Raw genomic sequence first — 18,399 nt, forward strand, 5'->3', positions numbered from 1 at the left:
TCAGGAGAAGAAGAAGAAACAGTCAAACGTAATTTCAAATTACTTAATTTTGGTCTGCTTATAAATTGCCTCCGCTGGGCTGGTCTGGTCTGGTCTGGTCTGGTCGTATTGACTTTTTTACAATGTAAGATTTACAAACAAAGTATAGAAACCACAAGTTTTAAGTTTCTTGTTGTCGTCCACCTTCGACTTGAGACTTGGAAGGATTCTTTGGAGTTTCAGGCAATATCCAGCTCGCGCTCGTTGAACCACTCATGAAGCTCATAGCATTCTCGAATGTTCTCTCAGAGACGTACCCTGGCTTCGCATTGGCTTCTGTTATCTCCACATCGCCGGTCAACATACCCACCACTCGGGACATTGTTGGCCGTATTGCATGGTCTGTTTGTGTGCATAAGAATGCAACTCCTATTACACGTTTCACTTCTTCCTCGTCAAATGATGTTAGTTCCGGATCCACTACTTCCAAGTCACGCTGCTGTTGGTGTAGGCTCCATGCCTGCACAAACCAAAGACTCAAAATTAATTATTCACCAAATTGGTAATAAGGAAGCTGTTTTTGTCCACTAGTTAGATAGATACCCATTCGAGAAGGTATTGTTTGTCATCATCCAATTCTGGAGAGGAGTTAGGCCTTCCGCTGACAACTTCCAGAGCCACTATACCAAAGGCAAATACATCCGTCTTCTCCGTTAGATGTCCAAGCATCACGTACTCTGGTGATAGATATCCGCTGCAATGTAACATTCAATTACTATAAGTTTTAACCCATTGGACAAACCACGTCTAATGAGAGGTTTTCAGGATATTACATTGTCCCTGCAACTCGGGTACTTATGTGCGTCTTCTTATCATCATATAGTTTGGCCAACCCAAAATCAGAGAGTTTTGGAACCAGATCCGAGTCCAGAAGAATATTGCTTGCCTTCACATCCCTATGCACTATACGGGGATTTGACTCCTCATGCATATATGCTAAACCTTTTGCTACTCCCAAGCATATCTCAAAACGCTGTGACCAGCCAAGCTGCAAATTCTTGTCCTCTGCCAAAATCATGCAACTTGTAAAGCTAACAGCAGTTTTTTTTTTTTTTTTTTAAGAAGGATAACACATTTAAGATGTCATGAGCATACCAAACAGAGCTTGATCTAGACTGTTGTTTGCGAGGTATTCATATACAAGCATGCGCTGATTTCCTTCAATGCAGCATCCATACAATTTTACAAGGTTGCGATGCTGAACAGCTGATATAGTGGCAATCTCCGCAACAAATTGACCCTTTCCTTGCCTGGATGCAACTGACAATTGCTTCACGGCTATGTCTCTTCCGTCATTCAGTTTTCCCTGTACCGATGGATATTATTAGAAAATAGCCAAAGGAAAAATTTACATAACCTTCTAGTACGATGCTCTCCCTATAGGTGTTTCATCACACTATGTGTAGGGTCTTACCTTAAAAACAGGTCCAAATCCTCCCTCCCCAAGCTTGTTGGAAGGATCAAAATCTTGAGTTGCAGTTCTGAGTTCTGAGTAACTAAAGGTGTAGGGCCTTATGTGCAGACTGTGTAGCACTGCATAAGAGTAATTAGATGATAAGAACCACTTAGAAAAATACAATTTTATTAGAGTTTAATAATACTGCCACAGCTAAGCCTTTTTATATACCTTCTTCATCAGCCGCCCTTTTTCTTTTCCTACGGATGAATAAGATGATAGCAATCACCAAGATACTTAACATTCCTGCTCCTACAATGGCCCCTACAATGATACCAATTGTTTTCTTGGATTTCGAGGGCAACTTATTTTTTACAGTAGGTATGAAATCTGCAGAGAAAAAAAGATGGTAGTAAGAAGAGATTGTACTTGACGAAGATCATGAAAGTTTCTGGTGTATACCTGGAGTGGCACTGATAGCTGAGACTAATGGCCCATAAGTGCCTTGAGCAGGAATACAGCATGTCCCTTTTCCAGCCCAAAAAAGATGAATTTCAAGGTAATTTTCAGATACATTTGCTTTATAGACTCTTTGATTTACTCGGATACTAGAACCATTAGCTGCTCTGTGTATGTCAAAATCCTTTTCAACAAGTTTTCCCTGAAAAACAAATGGGAAATCAGAGGTCAGAAACAATTTTTGAGAGCAGAATATAGTTCAGGAATAGTTGAGCCTTAAAACGATGCATTCATCCCCACTAGAACGAAATATGTGCTGCACCTTGCACCAGATACTCTAACAGAAAAGGATCTCTTGTATGCCAAGGCTTATCAAGGATCCCTCTGGGTAATAAAAGTTACTACAGACATATCATATGATCATTACTTGAGATGACAATATGATCATTATTTAACTTCACAAAAACAAAAGAACTAATTCACAGGCAAGAAGAAATTATTGTTTGCAAGAAAATGGGGGAAGCTTAAGGTAATAGTAGAGACCTGGACATATATGTCGAAAAGTCGCCTTCCAAGACTTTTCCAGGTATTAGAACCTTGTATTTGTATCTCAGCAAACTGAACTGTTACACTATAGCCTCCATTTTCTAGCCCCAGTCCATAATACCTTAAAGAAGATGCAGAGAGTCTCGCTGATTGGAAAATCTCCGAGTCTGAAGTGTTCGGAAATCGTGTAGCTGAATGATCTATGTATTGATTACTGTTACTCCCAGTAAATAGTCCTACATTGCTGACTGCCCATCTCTGCGTTTTACTTACGGAAAATGTAGCTGGTCCAAGTGCCCCCTCGTCCTTTTCATACAAAGCTCCACTACTAGACCTGATCTCCTGGCCTCCACAATTGATGAAAAAGTTGAAATCTGGACACCCATTAAAAGAAAAGCATCTTAACCAACATGTTGTCTAATATATGCATCCCAATATTCGCAAAGCTAAAACTGAAATGAGTTTCAAAACACTATAATGCACTTACATACTCCTTTTCCTCGATTGCAGCGGAAATTCTTCTGGAGGCAGTCCAGTCCGGGGAGAGCCCTTATAGAAAAAAAAAAAAAAAAGTACTAAAATGAGGAATACGGCATGTCGATTAATAGTCGTAAGCTTGTGAAATAAAAATAATGTAGAACTTCAGGCACCAAGAAGAGCACAAGATTCAAAGTTACCTTCTGTTAGAACCTCCCAAGGTGAAGTGGTTGGCAATCAGGTTACTGCAGAATAACGCACACACACAAAATTAAACTTTATTTTCAGCAAAAAAACAATGTATTGTGTGCCATAATATTTAAGCACGTAGTTCTCGAACTTACAGTTGCAAGTTTGATAGGCGAACCCAAGAAGGAAGATCCCCTGCTAAATCATTGTATGACACATCTCTGTATTGTAAAGCACTTTAAATTATTGACAAGTATTCGATACATATAACTGAGAGAGAAACATTCCTATACATATACTTGTTACTCACATATTGCTAAGGGAGGGACTCTTCTGAGCCGGTAAGGAACCATTCAGCTTGTTATTTCCAAGAAACCTGAATGAAGGTAATGGTAATTCTGTTCACTTAGTGTCCGAAGCTTGAATAAGAGCATATGATGGGGAAACAAATATATTCTTACAAGTGAGTAAGCTGTCTTGAGTTGAAAAGCGAAGCTGGAATTTGCCCAGTTAGCTTGTTGAAACTTAAATCACTGGAGAACAAGTAAAAAATGTTGTTGGTAATTATTAAAGGCCTCTGTGCTTTATGTTCAGAAGTATATATCATCTCAGTTTAGTAACAAAGTAATCTTACGATCCAGAAAAAAAAAATTGTGTCATCTTGTCTCAGACTTACAGTTGTCGTAGCCACAAGTAATCTCCAATATCGGATGGTATTGTGCCTGTGAGATTATTGTTCCTCAATACTCTGCATGATATTTAAATAAATGTCAAAACACAGAGGAAAGGGAGCAGCTAAAGGAGTTCAGAAGTTCATCAAGATTAGGCAAAGCTGAACCGAATTCCTTACAGGACACTTATAGATTTCATTTCTCGGATGAATTGAAGAGAAGAATTGCTATTACTTATTTCTCCTAGTCTCCTGCATTTTAGATTTCAGTCAGTATCGAGACAAAGAGCCAGTGGAAAAGTGAAGGAGAAAATAACACATATTCAGCACTTACAGTTCTGTCAAGGAAACTAAGTTCGCAAATGTAGATGGAATTGGACCAGCCAAACTAGTCCCCAGAATTCTCCTGCAGGTAAGCATGTATCGGTATATAGTGTGGTAGACCATCAAAAGTTGTTAATTAACCGTTACTATATACATTGATAGGCCATAGCTTCAAAACAAAGAAATAAGACTGAATAATTGAAGATCTGCAAGATGAAATTTCTCACAGTGTAGTAAGTTTGGTCCAACTTCCTATAAAGTCTGGTATCTGACCTGTAAGTTGGATATCGTTAATCCAACTGAAACAAAATGGAAAAGGAAGTCAATCCAAAACTTATGAACAAGTATGAATATGATTTGTGTATCTAAATGAGTAACCAAATACAATAGCAACCCCAGGAGATTAGAATAAATGTAACTCTTACGCTTCTTCCAAGTTCACCAAATTAGCAAATGATGAAGGAATTTCACCACTAAGTCCTGAACTTCCAATGTATCTGTCACAAATATGAGAATCAAATAAACTTACTGCATCTCGGAAGCACTTTAGTGTATGGACATTGTTAAGTGTATTTTGTAAAACATTTTATGAGAAGTGAGATTGTATAGATGCTGTCAATACAAAACGTCACCACATGAAGAATGAAGAGCAAAAAGCAATGCATACACTTACATTTTCACTAGCCTCGTGCAATTGCCAATCTCAGGTGGTAGAGAGCCGGAGAAATTATTCATATCAATCGCTCTGAGCTCAAAAAGAAAAAGAGGGAACAATCATTAGAATCTATCTATCAGCGAAGACTAAGATGTGATCATATCCTTGATGAGAAAGAAGTCCTTCCTTACAGTGATCTTAAATCAGTAAGGAGCCCAATTTCTTTGGGAACTGGTCCGGTCAGAGCATTGGCCCCAAAAGTCCTGAGTTAAAAAACGCAGCAATGAGAAAAAAAAAAAAAACTAATTGCTCACATATGCATAACAGTACAAGCTTGTCTCAAAGGCCTTACATCCACTGCATTTGAGTCAGATTACCAATGCCAGGAGACAGAGGACCAGTCAAGAAATTCTGATGTAGGTTCCTGCAGAAACACAAAATGTAAAAAAAAAAATTGTGTTCCAATGCAATACTTGTTTCAGTAGATATAAGTGAAGCACTTGAAAAGGAAAATTAAAAAAAAAAAAGTATACAGATTAGAGATGAAAACAAGAGTCCAGAGGTCATCAGGAATTCGTCCGGCAACATCCATACCATTAGCTCTCCTAAAAGAAATTGAATTTTCATTGTGAGTGAGGTGATACGTCGAACAGAGAGAGAGAGAGACAGAGGAAAAGGAAACGTACAGAGAAACGATGCGGCAGATAGTGGAATCGACAAAAGTGCAGTCGCATTTGATGAGAGGATTGAAAGCTAAATTGTCGATGCTGACACTGTCGTCTATGGCGGCTCCGCTGCATAGTTCGCCGCTTATGTTCCAATCCTTCGTCGCCGTTATCTTCCACGTACGGAATATGTTGTTCAACGCCCGAGCTGAATCGATTTCCAATTTTGAAAAGAAATTGATGGCAGAGTTTATAGATTAATTCAGAAATTTATTCTTCTACTGACTCTCTAACCAGAAAATGAAAAAAAAAAAAAAAAAAAGCAAATAAATATCCAACAAACAAAAAAAAAATCGATATACATAAAAGTTGTCATATCATCTCCATAATAAGAAGAAAAATAAAATTGAAAGCTAAAGCATCCAATTTTGCATTAAAAAAAGTCGACGATGATCTAAAACGAATTTAGCAAAGTTTTGGCGGACCTTCGTCGGGATCAGTAGTGGCTCTGGTTCGGTTCTGTGGTCGAACCACATGAAAAAGACCAGACATGAACACAAACCAAACTAGGAGGGAGAGATTTAGGGACCGTCTTAATCTCGGCATCGTCGATTACCAAAGAAGATGTGGGATATGATGGATCCAGGGAGGGAAGTAGTAAACCAACTAGCCCATTTGTTGTTGTTAATTGTTATATAGTTTAACCTTAGAATTTAACAGCCTAATCTTTTAAAATTAATAATTTAGCCATGTGGGTAAGTTTTTTTTTTTATTATTATGAATTTTTGTTATTCCATTAAAAAAAAAAAAAGTGTCGGAAAGCCACGCGGTCTTGGCCATTTCATTAGTCGTCGTTACTCGTTTAAACAGACTATCAGTAGTTCATTACTACTACTAGTATTAAACTAATGAATTAGCTAGGTTACTAAGTGTTATGTCCGGTTTCAGTCTGAAACTGCTGATTTGGTGGAACCGGGTTCGAACCTATCTAAACAAAGTTGATTAATCAAACCGTGTAATGACATATCAATGACATCAGCCAGTTGCCTCATTTTCAACCAAATGGCAAAATACTTAGAGCGTACGTGTTCCTTTCCTTCCACTTTGTATAAAATATTCACACGCCTGATGCAATCCAATCGCTAATATTAATATTATAAACGACCATTAGCGATAGATTTAATTATGACTAGGAACAAGGACGTCAAATACAAGTTACTATATATAAGGTTGACTATGTTTTTAAAACATTCTTAGTTACGACGTACGTATACTTTTCTAACGAATACAAAAGTATAATGTTTATCTCCATAACTTGAGTTGACTATAAATTATTGTTAGAGATTTTGCTTCTCATGATAACCAATTTATTTGTTGTATCTGGATCGAATTATGATTAGCTTGATAAATACTGTATATATAATTCGACAAAACACATTATTTTTGAGTACGTAACATGTATAACGTTTTTTTTTATTATTTTTACGATAAAACTTTATTGTTCATATATGAAATTGTAGTAGATTATGCTGGTATTATATATATATATACGGTCTTTATGTAATATATGCAATAATGTTGTCCTTTTCTTCTTCCCTTTTTTTTGTGAGTGTATGTGACGGCATTAGTGCCGGCCCAGTAAAAATTGAAGCCCAATACGTAACCATTTTTTAAATGGATTTTATAAGGTAAATTTTAAAAGTTGAAACAGAATTTTAAGATTAAATTTTTACAAGTTAGATCTAACATACTTCGTTTTACAAGTCCCGTTGTTGGTAGTAGATCTTTTGCACAAGAGCAGTAACATTTTTTTTTTTGTCTAAGAAGTAACACTTCTTGAAAACATTGTGAGCAGTCAATTTGGCTTCCAACGTTTTCAGTACGTCCCTCTCCATTTCCCGTCAACACAAGCAAGCAGCAACTATAAATTAAAGGGTTATGCCCATTGGAACGCCAACAAGTTGTGGATTCTGGCGTAATTCTCTTAACACATCAGTTTACTTTACGCGGTTAGATTTTGCGAAATCTGTCGGAAAGCTTTGTTACGAGGTCATATATATCGATTGACCATCATCATTCAAGTAATAAGTTTCTTCTCTTCATCATTGTTGTTCGGACTTGATACTCTTTCGGTAGCAGCTGGTCCACAAAGGCCCAAAGTATCAAAAAGATATATATAAGTTGAGCCCATTGTTAGTTATTTGGGCCTAAGCGTAAGGACGGAGAGGGGGTGAGAAGAAGAGAGTAATCGGAACTGGTTTACCAACCCCCGGGAGAGGAGTGGGACAGAGTGGTGAGATGGACCAATGATGAAGAAGCTGCCGCATTTGCATTACTGAGATAGTTGGTTGACAGATGGAGTAGGCGGGGACGGGGGCGGTAGGTGAAGGATTACGACCTTTCGCTTTTTTTTTTTTTTTTTTTTTTTGTTTTTCATTTTTGTTATCACCATACCCACTTATTATATTTACCCCTCCTCCCTTGTCACACAATTTCTCAGATCAAACTCAAAACATAAATCTGTTTGCGTTTGATCTTTTCTAAACCCAACCAAACTATGAAAATTAACATCCGAGATTCCACAATGGTCCGGCCTGCCGCCGAGACCCCACTCACTAATCTTTGGAACTCCAACGTTGACCTCATCATCCCTAGATTCCACACCCCTAGTGTCTATTTCTACAGACCCACCGGCGCCTCCAACTTCTTTGACCCTCAGGTCCTCAAGGAAGCTCTTTCCAAGGCCCTCGTCCCCTTCTACCCCATGGCTGGTCGCTTGAAGAGAGACGATGATGGTCGTATCGAGCTCGACTGCAACGGCGCCGGTGTTCTCTTCGTCGTCGCTGATACTCCTTCTGTCATCGACGACTTTGGGGACTTCGCTCCCACCCTCACTCTCCGCCAGCTTATCCCCGATGTTGATTACTCCGCCGGCGTCCACACTTTCCCGCTCCTCGTCTTGCAGGTTCAAAAGTCTTTCCCTTTTTTCGATCTTTGTGAATTTTGAGGAAGGATCCATTATAATTATAATTATACTAGACTAGGGTAGCTCTCAACCTAATTAGTGTATCGCTTTCTATCTTTAATTTTAGCTTAGCTTGATCCTGAGGCAGTTTCCTTGATGTATGTAGGTGACCTTCTTTAAATGTGGGGGAGCTTCCCTTGGTGTTGGCATGCAACACCACGTGGCTGATGGTTTCTCTGGTCTCCATTTTATCAATACGTGGTCTGATATGGCCCGTGGTCTTGACCTTACCATTCCACCCTTCATTGATCGAACCCTCCTCCGCGCTAGGGACCCGCCTCAGCCTGCTTTTCATCATGTCGAGTATCAGCCTGCTCCCAGTATGAGGATCCCGTCCAAACCAGGGCCCCCTGACAATACCACCGTCTCTATTTTCAAATTATCCCGCGATCAGCTTGTTGCTCTCAAGGCTAAATCCAAGCAGGATGGGAACACTGTAAGCTACAGCTCCTACGAGATGTTGGCTGGCCACGTGTGGAGATCAGTGGGCAAGGCGCGCGGACTTCCAGACGACCAAGAGACCAAGCTGTACGTGGCCATTGATGGAAGGTCCAGACTTCGCCCTCAGCTTCCCCCTGGTTACTTTGGCAATGTGATATTCACTGCGACACCATTGACAGTTGCAGGGGAGCTTCTATCAAAGCCAACATGGTACGCAGCAGGGCTGATTCATGATGTTATAGCTCGCATGGACGATAACTATCTGAGGTCTGCTCTTGACTACCTGGAGATGCAGCCTGATCTGTCAGCACTGGTCCGCGGTGCACATACCTACAAATGCCCAAATTTGGGAATCACTAGCTGGGCCAGATTACCCATCTATGATGCAGACTTTGGTTGGGGTCGTCCCATATTTATGGGACCTGGTGGGATTCCATACGAGGGTCTGTCTTTTGTGCTTCCAAGTCCTGCAAATGATGGCAGCTTATCCGTGGCCATTGCCCTCCAATCTGAACACATGAAACTATTTGAGAAGTTTTTGTTCGAGATATGAGAGAGGTAAAGCCGCTGAAGAAAAAAAAAGCCTTCGTTTTTCCCTACTTAGGAAACTCCTCCTCAGCTAAATTGGGCATTTTGCTTCTTGTGGCAATTCATTATCCTGTGTTTTAGAGGGTACAACAAGCGTATGGTCTGTAACATTTGGACTATGTCATATAGGATCTTTTGCTTTATGTTAATACAGATGACAAAGTGTCAACACATGCCGTGATTGTTTTGGTGTTTGATTGGTTATGCCGATGTTTCATCCATGTTGCTGTCTGCTTTTCAGTTTTCCTGCATTAACTCTGTTTCTATCTTTCTACACTCCCTCGCTGTTTTTTTGGTCCAATAGTCAACGGATTATATGTGCCCCTAAAAGTCGACTTAAATAGTTGTGAATTTGGGGAGAAAGCCAGAGCTGCTCCCAAGACTGAAGAAGGTTTGATTTCATAATTATTGACAAACGTCTGAAAATTGAATAATGTTATTGAGTAGCCAAACAAAGTACACGAGGAATCCACATGAAAAAAAAAAAAAAAAAAAAGAGCAAACGAAATCAGTGATCATAAATTTATAGTAGTCTACTGATTGTCAAAGTGGAAATCATGAAGCAAGGTGAAGGAACGGATGGAATAATACGGCATAGATAGTGTAGACTGTTCATCTATATAGGATAGAATTTGTATAAACTGGACAGAGATAGGCATAAATTTTGGAATAGTAACTGGGAGAAAAGCACGGATATGATTGCAAGATTTGAGACCACATTTAACTTGTTTATATTATTTAGATGGTGATTAATAAATGATTGGTAGGTTACATTTTGGCCTATACCATCTCTTTTGATTTAGGCCTTGTGTTCAATAAAGTGATGATTGGGGTTTGATATATCAATGGCATGACCTCCAGTACTTGAACTGAGGTAATTAGCTCGGCTAAGCTTTTCAGTATTGTGAATATCCTCTTCCAAATGAATGTCTTCTTCGAGCATTACCACTCTCGTTTGTTCGCCATGGGGTCCTGGCACTATGGTTTCTTGGACTTTAAGGTGTTCATCAAACTTGATAATCTCAGTCTTTGTAGAAGACATTCTTCTTTTCTTGAGATAGCAGAAGAGAGCAGTAGCGAGAAATGCAAGAAAAAACAAACTGCCTAGAGAGATAACAACCACAACGATAACATGATGATGACCCGGCGGTGGTGGTGGAAGAACGTGAGGTGGAGGCGGTGGCTGATGGGGACGAGGATATGGTGGCGGGGGAAAATGGGGAAGAGGTGGTGGTGGAGAAGCAAAGTGGGAAGGAGGTGGCGGTGGGTGATGGGGACGAGAAGATGGTGGCGGTGGAGGGGGCAGATAATGCGGTGGGGCTGGAAATGGAGAAGGGAAAGGATGTTGATGGGACGGTGGTGGGTAAAAAGGGAAGAAGTCAACCGGGGCAGCCATTTTGAGCTAGCGTATGTTGTTAACTAACAAGATGTTATTGCAAAGGTGAAGTCCTGAAGTGAGGTGTTTCATATTTGAATAATTTCGAAGCCTATTTGTAGTACTAGTACGTAGTGTAAAGGTTTGGATTGGGGTCGTCTGATATGATGTGCTTCTAAGCGTGTACTTGCTTGACTCCCATGCTAAGCTTTTGCATTAATTATTTAGGCTTTTTCTTCTCGATTTTTTGTACTCCAATCATTCCACTTGCTAATTCTTTCTATTAAATAAAAGCATAATTTGGCAGGGCTAACCAATAACCTGGCGTACGAATCTTTTCATTTCTCCCAAATATATCACTGAGTATATATGTTCCTAACTAGAACAACCTCAGACAACAAAAGATATGTACCCAATCCTCTGTTCCTTTTTGATAAGTTGATCATCATAATAGCCGGTGAGTGTCACCCATCCGAATTCAAATTTCACTTGTAAAAAAAAAAAAAATTTGATCCATGGTTATGAATTACCACATAATGAATCGATCAACACAATTGCAACAGTACGTGAATTTTGAAAATGAAATCAAGAGAAAGAAAATTGCAACTGATGAAACGACTGCGTTTTTAGCTGTTTGACTCTTGTTAGAAAAAAGCTGAAAGCTCGACATTTCTCCCCCAAAGTCTCTCTCAAGGAATTCAGGGAGGATCGTCAATCTCAATCTCAATGGGGGAACTGCCGATGTCTCCGGCGGGCCACGATCCTCAGGGACAGGTTAAGCAGCAGCAAGCAGCCGGCGTTGGTATACTGCTTCAGATTATGATGCTCGTCCTTTCCTTCGTTCTCGGCCATGTCCTCCGCCGTCACCGATTCCACTATCTTCCTGAAGCTAGCGGTTCGCTTCTCATTGGTAGGGTTATCACTTCTCTCTCTCCCTCTTTCGCCCTTTGCTCTCACTTTGAATTCTCCTTCCCTAGCTTCCTCTTCCGGCGTAATTTCAGGTTTAATCGTCGGTGTCCTTGCTAATATCTCCGATACTGAGACTAGCATTAGGTTTATCCCCCTCTTATCCTCCCTGTCCTCCAAGAGACTGAGTTTTCCTGATATGATATCGTTTCCTCAGCTTACACTAGTGTTGGGTTTGTTCTATTTGCTCTTCTGTATCAGGACTTGGTTTAATTTCCACGAGGAGTTCTTCTTCTTGTTTCTGTTGCCTCCCATCATATTATATCCTTTGCCTTCCAACTATATCTGCATTTTGATCCTCTTCTATTATGTATAAATGTCAATTTCCTTGACATCGTCCATTTGTTTGAACCCAGTCAGGTTTCAGTCTTCAACCTGTAAGTGCTTATCTTTCTTTCTTCCCACTATTGTATATTCTAGAAAGTGGCTGACTTAATTACGGCTTCTCCTAATATATATATATATATATTTTCCCTCTTGCAGAAACCGTTCTTTTCTAACTTTGGAGCCATTGTTACCTTTGCTATCATTGGAACTTTTGTGGCTTCTGTCGTCACTGGTGGTCTAGTGTAGGGATCATAACCCTCTTCTTTCTTCCATTATATTTTTTTGCCTGTACCCTTATCTGATTTTCCCGCCTTTTGCAGTTATCTTGGCGGCTCTATGTATCTCATGTATAAACTTCCATTTGTGGAGTGTCTTATGTTTGGTGCACTTATCTCAGCTACGGACCCTGTCACTGTACTGTCTATATTCCAGGTGCATCTGCTTTCCCCTGTTACTATCAATTTTGATCCCTAACTGCAATCTGTGATGATGCCATGCCACCTGAGGATATGAATTTACTTTCCTAAATTGATGCCTGTTGCATTTCTATGAACATTTCTTGTTAAATCTGATTGCAGGATGTGGGCACCGACGTCAATCTGTATGCTTTGGTCTTTGGAGAATCAGTTTTGAATGATGCTGTGAGTGTTTAATTAGCTCCTGCGATATATTGATCTCTTCCTTTTAGGTTTATATGCAAACGAAATACCCAGAACATTAACTCCATCAGATGTTTTTTTTGTGTTTCATGTATTTGTTGTGTGGCTCGTAGATGGCAATATCTTTGTACAGGTCTGTAAACCACATGATTTTTTTCCCCCCCTTTCCATACCTTTTTATGCAAAGTATTAAAGTACCATAGAAAAACTTTCGATGCAGAACAATGTCATTAGTTAACCGCCAGTCCTCGTCTGGGGAACATTTTCTCATGGTGGTGATCAGGTTTCTTGAGACTTTTGCTGGCTCAATGTCTGCAGGTCTGTTTTCCCCGTTCTGACCCTTCTTCACAGTTTTGCAACAATATTAGTCTTATTAACTCATAAAATTTCCTCGTACCAAACTAGAGCACTATTAGTGAAACAGTGAACTAAAGACTAGGTACCTTTGTGAAGCTTCATGCAACCGAAATAAACAATAACTTGAATTGAAATGGTCATACTAATTACCTTTTGGATCTGGGAAGCTTTGTTTTTAAGTCCTTAACAATTACATATACATCTACATATGTAAGACCTGTTTTCTTTTTCTATGTATATAAGAATAATAAGACCCGTTTTCCCTTTTCTTTACATGAATCAAAATGTACTCTTTTCTCCCAGAAAAAAAGAGTTCTGCCAGACTCTCACTGACCTCATATATTGGTTAAACATACTAACGGTCTTAATATTGTTCTGCAGGGGTTGGGGTTGGATTCACTTCAGCTTTAATATCCTTCCTCGATTCCTTTTCTTTGCTTATTAGATGTTACATGGCTAAATGTATTGTTAAAACCTTAACTCAGAACACCTCTTTAAGTATGCAGGATTGGATACGGAGAAGTAATCGCCACATGTTTCTATACTATTGTTTTTATTGTTAATACTCTCAGAACATCTTGTAATGTGTCTGCTTTTTCTTTTTCTATTCCTCAGTCTTCAGAACTTGGAGTGTTGTCTCTTTGTGCTTTTCCCTTATTTCTCGTAAGTACTCTTCCTGTTTCTTTGTATTTTTCATAACACTTCTTCCACCTAATGTATTTTGGTTGTGTTGTCAGATACATGCTTGCAGAAGGTGTTGGTCTCTCCGGGATTGTGTCTATACTCTTTACAGGAATTGTAATAGCCGACTCATTTTAGTTCGTACATCTTAATTGATGCTAATATTTATGGAAAGGCATATTCAGGCAGCCTAATACAGTGCTGCTGTAGGTTATGAAGCGATACACTTTCTCAAATCTCTCAGAAGCTTCACAGAGTTTCGTATCTTCTTTCTTTCACTTGATTTCCTCCCTGGCAGAAACTTTCACGTGAGTCAAGAACAATAACATCCCATTATCAGATAATAATTTTTAAGCTTAGAACACTGTTGGATTGATAATGATTTGTTTAATGCTTTTCTAGGTTCATTTACATGGGATTTGATATTGCCATGGAGCAGCATAGCTGGTCCCATGTTGGGTTTATCCTCTTCTCTATTGTATCCTCATATGCTGATGGTCAATGATTCTATGCAGTGTTACCTAGTTTTGTTAATCCTTGACTTTACTTTTTGCTTCTGCATTTCATGACTGACATCAGTTGTTTATTGGCGTGGCTAGGTGACTAAATCCCTTACGAATGTTTTTTTATCTTGGCTGATCGCTTCATTGTCACCATGGTTTTCCATTCAGATTTACCTAGAAGTTTTGCAATGTTTATCTCACGCAGGGCTGTCAATGTATTTGGGTGTGCATATTTGGTCAACCTATTTAGACAGGATAACCAGAAGATACCTATGAAGCACCAAAAAGCCCTTTGGTATAGTGGTGAGATGAGTTTATAGCTTTTGTTCTGGTCTCCTGATGCCCATTCTTATGTCTACACACTATGAAAACTTGTACACATATTGGCACATCGATAGGACTACGAGGGGCAATGGCATTTGCGCTTGCACTTCAATCACTTCATGACCTACCAGAGGGTCACGGTCAAATCATCTTTACTGCAACCACAGCCATTGTTGTTGTCACGGTAAGTTTCGTATTCTCTCCATGAAAAGCATATATGTTTTTCATTTGCAGCAGTAGTATACATAAGGCTTCATTAATCTTGGAGAGTTATACATACGCTTCGTTTCTTATCCATTTCAGGTTTTACTAATAGGAGGTTCGACAGGTAAAATGTTGGAAGCTTTGGAAGTTGTAGGTGACGATCTTGATGACTCCATGTCTGAAGTAAACCCTCGACGATCTAAGCTAATACCTTTGAACTAAATTTGTGTATGTACTTTTCTGACGCACCCAGATACATGGTCAGGGCTTTGAAGAGATCGATCATCGGTATGTCCCTCCTCCTTTTAGCATTGGGGCTTCATCTGACGAGGATACATCATCATCAGGAAGCAGGTTCAAGATGAAGCTGAAGGAGTTTCACAAAACGTAAGAATAAGAGAATGACTTTTTTTTTTCCTGAGTAGAAAGCGTTTTTTGCATTTCTTGGGTCTCACTTAACAAAACTTTGCAGTACTACATCATTCACCGCGTTGGACAAAAACTTTCTGACACCATTCTTCACAACTAACAGTGGAGATGGGGATGGAGATGGAGAGTAACACGTTAGGCCAGTGTATATGTGTGATCTAGGCCAAGTTATAATTTTTGTTCACGTGCAAATGCTGTAAGAGTACAACGAGTTGATTCTACCTCTCCAAAATATTTCCAATTATTATATATGAATTATTTGTGGTACAAAACACTTGCATGTGAATAAATTGTTACAAGAAGAAACTGAGTTCATGTTTGGGGGTGAACATAAGCATGCTCTCACCAAAATACTCATAAAGAGGATGGAGATAGTTGTCAACGGTAGTGTCCATAGTAGCTGAAGTCCTCCGAGCAATGTCCCTTCCAACTAGCGGCTGTTGTGGGATTGTTGTGCCTCCGTTCATCTGCATCTGTGTGGAGCTCATTTGCATAATTCCGCCTACTGCTATCTTCTTCAGTGGTGGTTGATGAGTTAAGTTGTCAGTACTTGCTTTGCGTTTACCTTGGCCCAAGGAAAAAAAAAATTATTCAAGAACGTGCCTGAATCTCCATGTTTGGAACACAAAAAAAGGATGAGATCAGAATTTATACTTTGCCGGGCATTGGTGACCTTTCCATTTGTCTTCCAGACAGAGCTAGTTGGAGGAGACAGCAGAGCCTCAGATGTTTTAAGCCGTTCATATAGGCATCGACCCGCTGCGACCTATGGACAGTTAAAATGTTTATATCCTCTGCTGCCTGTTTCGCCACACGAGATTGAAAGAAAAAAAAAAGTTATCTATCTCATGCATCAAACTAGACAACATACTCACCATCAACGCTCCATAAACGAGCCAAGCCCCGTGCCTCTTCGCTTCTTCCTTCTGCTTCTCAGGTACCAATTCAGGTAAAAGAAGCAGCAGATACGGCCCTAGATTTGGGAGAACAAGAAAACGAACCTAGACAAAGGAGTAAAGCAAGGAAAATATTCATGGACGACCAAAGGATATATCCTAGGGTAAGAGAGGACACTCTAAACTTATTTGGCTACCACCTTAAGATTACGGTTCAATTGCAGGTTTAACAATTGCTATTAGTTTTAAACTTATTTTATCTTGTGGGAAATTCTAGGCTCACAACCTAAAGTGCCACTCTTCCTTATGATAATCAAGCATCAAGAACAAGTACCATATTAAGCCCAAGGGCTACCATCCCTTGAATTGCCCCATAATGTTGTGGCAGTGCCTTGGTTGGGTCCAAAAAGGTATGAAGCAGTGATCTTGTAACACGTGGCAACAAGTTGTGATAAACATGTCCAAACCTGTCAAAATGTTCACTAATGTGATTGCAGGTCATGCTATATATCAGATGATTATCATTTTGTATACATACAATAACGATGTTCCAGTTACCAAGGATGAAATATGCCAAATAAATCCTCTAGGCTACAGCAGTTATATGGTTCTACAAGATTCATGAAATCACAAAGCAAGAATGTAACAACATTAACCTTCTGCAGGTTGAAGCAACTGTACTGGCAGTGAAGTTTCTCAAATCCCAGTGACTATCAGATAACCTTCTTCCTAAGCGTTTGGCAGTGAGGCAAGTGATAAAAGACGGCATCAATTGATGCAGCTAAACAGAATACAAGAAGATAAGGTCCACAGAAACAGGAAAAGACAGAAAAAAAAAAATGTGTGTGAGCCACCAACTGGAGTTGCAGGATATAGCAACAAAACTTACATATGGTTCAATATGTACATGAGGGTTATGAAGGAGGCTTCTAGCAATACGCATCAAAGCCAACAAAATTTGGTGATTATCCATGTTCCTCACAATCTGGAGAAATTGGAAACACAAAAGTAGTCAAAAATGTAGTAGAATGACTCCCAAGTTAGGATAAAAATCGAGACTTAAAAAGTTTGATCACAAAGAAAACCTCTTCAGCAATGAAAGAAGTGAAAAAGGGAACTAATGGGTGGAGTCCAGGGTCAGTTTCCAAGCTAGAGAGTGCTTGTCTAAAGATGGTGGAGCCGGATTGAGTCAAAGCCCACTCCGTGACTTTGTCAAAGTAAATCTGCATCAAAGGTTATATATAGCCTCAAAGAGAGAGAGAGAGAGAGAGAGAGAGAGAGAGAGAATAAAAGAAAAGGCGTTTCAGCATCAAAACAGAGAAAAATTACCTGAAGCTCCTTAGAGAGCACCTGTCTAGCAGCCAACACATCGTCTTTATATTCCGATCGTTTAAGGTCAGATATGGCTACAAATAGTCAGGGAGGAGGGATTTAAGGAGATGCAAAAACTGTTCCATAAAAGAATAGACAAAGAAAGAAAGAAAGAAAGAAAGAAAGAAAGAAAGAAAAAGACACCTTGGACAGGAGAATTCAGTGGAATGGAAGGTTGAATACCATCAATTGCCAACCAATGAGAGGTAATCGATGCATCAGGAGGTGCATTTGGTAGAGGGGCTTCGATAACCTGCACAAGAGACCAAATCCATCATAAAAGGAAGGAAGCTGATTAACAAATCTTGATGCCTAACAAGCTCACATTCTTGAGCTCGACATCTTTGTCATCCAAGAAGTAGAGATCTCTGCTCTCAGGAGCTCTCCTGAACCGCATACTTTTGGAGCCCGAGGTAGGCTACAGCAGATTAAAAAAAAAAAAAAAAAAAAAAAAAAAGTCAAAATCAGGTAGGAAATCAGGAGAAGACAAGAGAAGAGAGGAAGGAAACCTCCAAATTCCTGAAATGAAGAGCAGAATCGACATCATGAGCCATTAAGGTGGTGCGGCGAGCATGGCGCATGCATTTGATAGCTTCCTAGCAGATGCAACAGGTTAAAGAGGGGGAAGTGGAGATTGGAAGGTAAGCCAAGTGATATATACCTGCATGACCTCTCGGACACGATACTCGACATCGGGAGCAAGAGCGGCGGAGACGTCCGGAGAAATAGTGGAGAATCCAATGCTCTGAGCTATCACTTCTATGGATTCCTTCGTCACCATCCTTGCGCTCTTTCGACTCGACTCGCCTGACTAATGAACGACTGACAGTCAC

The 18,399-nt window shown here is 39.7% G+C and overlaps 5 protein-coding genes and 1 pseudogene across 14 annotated transcripts in view; 2 read left to right on the top strand and 4 right to left on the bottom strand.

The window, feature by feature from the left end:
- The window catches only part of LOC104778406 (protein neprosin), a 648,080-nt gene that overhangs the window by 506,092 nt on the left and 123,589 nt on the right, over positions 1 to 18,399 (bottom strand). The gene's annotated exons all lie outside the window — the stretch shown is intronic.
- LOC104778488 (putative LRR receptor-like serine/threonine-protein kinase At1g56140) lies at positions 17 to 6,143 on the bottom strand. 2 transcript variants are annotated; one of them, XM_010502948.2, is made up of 24 exons: positions 5,906 to 6,143; positions 5,442 to 5,628; positions 5,289 to 5,360; positions 5,108 to 5,179; positions 4,947 to 5,018; positions 4,774 to 4,845; positions 4,526 to 4,597; positions 4,328 to 4,399; positions 4,111 to 4,182; positions 3,957 to 4,028; positions 3,783 to 3,854; positions 3,568 to 3,639; positions 3,417 to 3,482; positions 3,262 to 3,327; positions 3,118 to 3,162; positions 2,928 to 2,989; positions 2,438 to 2,814; positions 1,898 to 2,096; positions 1,667 to 1,825; positions 1,454 to 1,572; positions 1,135 to 1,345; positions 813 to 1,044; positions 583 to 733; positions 17 to 499 (listed from the first exon to the last, which is right to left on the bottom strand). In XM_010502948.2, the coding sequence occupies exons 1-24, from the start codon at positions 6,024 to 6,026 to the stop codon at positions 161 to 163; spliced, it is 3,054 nt and encodes a 1,017-aa protein (XP_010501250.2). In that variant the 5' UTR covers positions 6,027 to 6,143; the 3' UTR covers positions 17 to 160. The 2 variants fall into 2 exon arrangements, with proteins under 2 accessions (XP_010501250.2, XP_010501252.2); XM_010502950.2 differs by having other exon boundaries at positions 5,442 to 5,709; positions 5,906 to 6,103.
- On the top strand, positions 7,624 to 9,695 carry LOC104778490 (shikimate O-hydroxycinnamoyltransferase). The gene is made up of 2 exons (XM_010502951.3): positions 7,624 to 8,385; positions 8,552 to 9,695. The coding sequence occupies exons 1-2, from the start codon at positions 7,978 to 7,980 to the stop codon at positions 9,437 to 9,439; spliced, it is 1,296 nt and encodes a 431-aa protein (XP_010501253.2). The 5' UTR covers positions 7,624 to 7,977; the 3' UTR covers positions 9,440 to 9,695.
- On the bottom strand, positions 10,182 to 10,951 carry LOC104778491 (protein TRACHEARY ELEMENT DIFFERENTIATION-RELATED 7 pseudogene; annotated as a pseudogene). Its single transcript, XR_015595552.1, has one exon. The product of XR_015595552.1 is annotated as a protein TRACHEARY ELEMENT DIFFERENTIATION-RELATED 7 pseudogene (transcript).
- Positions 11,483 to 15,571, top strand: LOC104778494 (sodium/hydrogen exchanger 5). 8 transcript variants are annotated; one of them, XR_015595543.1, is made up of 21 exons: positions 11,483 to 11,759; positions 11,851 to 11,902; positions 12,017 to 12,076; positions 12,168 to 12,192; positions 12,299 to 12,384; positions 12,463 to 12,574; positions 12,721 to 12,783; positions 12,915 to 12,934; positions 13,022 to 13,119; positions 13,540 to 13,568; positions 13,649 to 13,680; positions 13,774 to 13,821; positions 13,896 to 13,956; positions 14,039 to 14,147; positions 14,242 to 14,317; positions 14,419 to 14,438; positions 14,548 to 14,645; positions 14,741 to 14,850; positions 14,970 to 15,053; positions 15,136 to 15,257; positions 15,343 to 15,571. XR_015595543.1 is itself a non-coding variant. In XM_010502954.3 (21 exons), the coding sequence occupies exons 1-21, from the start codon at positions 11,576 to 11,578 to the stop codon at positions 15,428 to 15,430; spliced, it is 1,566 nt and encodes a 521-aa protein (XP_010501256.1). In that variant the 5' UTR covers positions 11,483 to 11,575; the 3' UTR covers positions 15,431 to 15,571. The 8 variants fall into 8 exon arrangements, 2 of the variants coding, with proteins under 2 accessions (XP_010501256.1, XP_087365097.1); XM_010502954.3 differs by having other exon boundaries at positions 14,050 to 14,147; XR_015595540.1 differs by having other exon boundaries at positions 13,540 to 13,680.
- LOC104778493 (transcription initiation factor TFIID subunit 6b) lies at positions 15,516 to 18,379 on the bottom strand. Its single transcript, XM_087508973.1, has 12 exons — positions 18,228 to 18,379; positions 18,076 to 18,162; positions 17,892 to 17,984; positions 17,711 to 17,819; positions 17,525 to 17,601; positions 17,281 to 17,418; positions 17,085 to 17,180; positions 16,852 to 16,976; positions 16,530 to 16,662; positions 16,175 to 16,300; positions 15,954 to 16,065; positions 15,516 to 15,864 (listed from the first exon to the last, which is right to left on the bottom strand). The coding sequence occupies exons 1-12, from the start codon at positions 18,345 to 18,347 to the stop codon at positions 15,593 to 15,595; spliced, it is 1,488 nt and encodes a 495-aa protein (XP_087365099.1). The 5' UTR covers positions 18,348 to 18,379; the 3' UTR covers positions 15,516 to 15,592.

Source organism: Camelina sativa, chromosome 3, assembly GCF_030686135.1.
Source record: "Camelina sativa cultivar CO46 ecotype springtype chromosome 3, ASM3068613v1".
Classification (NCBI taxonomy): Eukaryota; Viridiplantae; Streptophyta; class Magnoliopsida; order Brassicales; family Brassicaceae; genus Camelina; species Camelina sativa.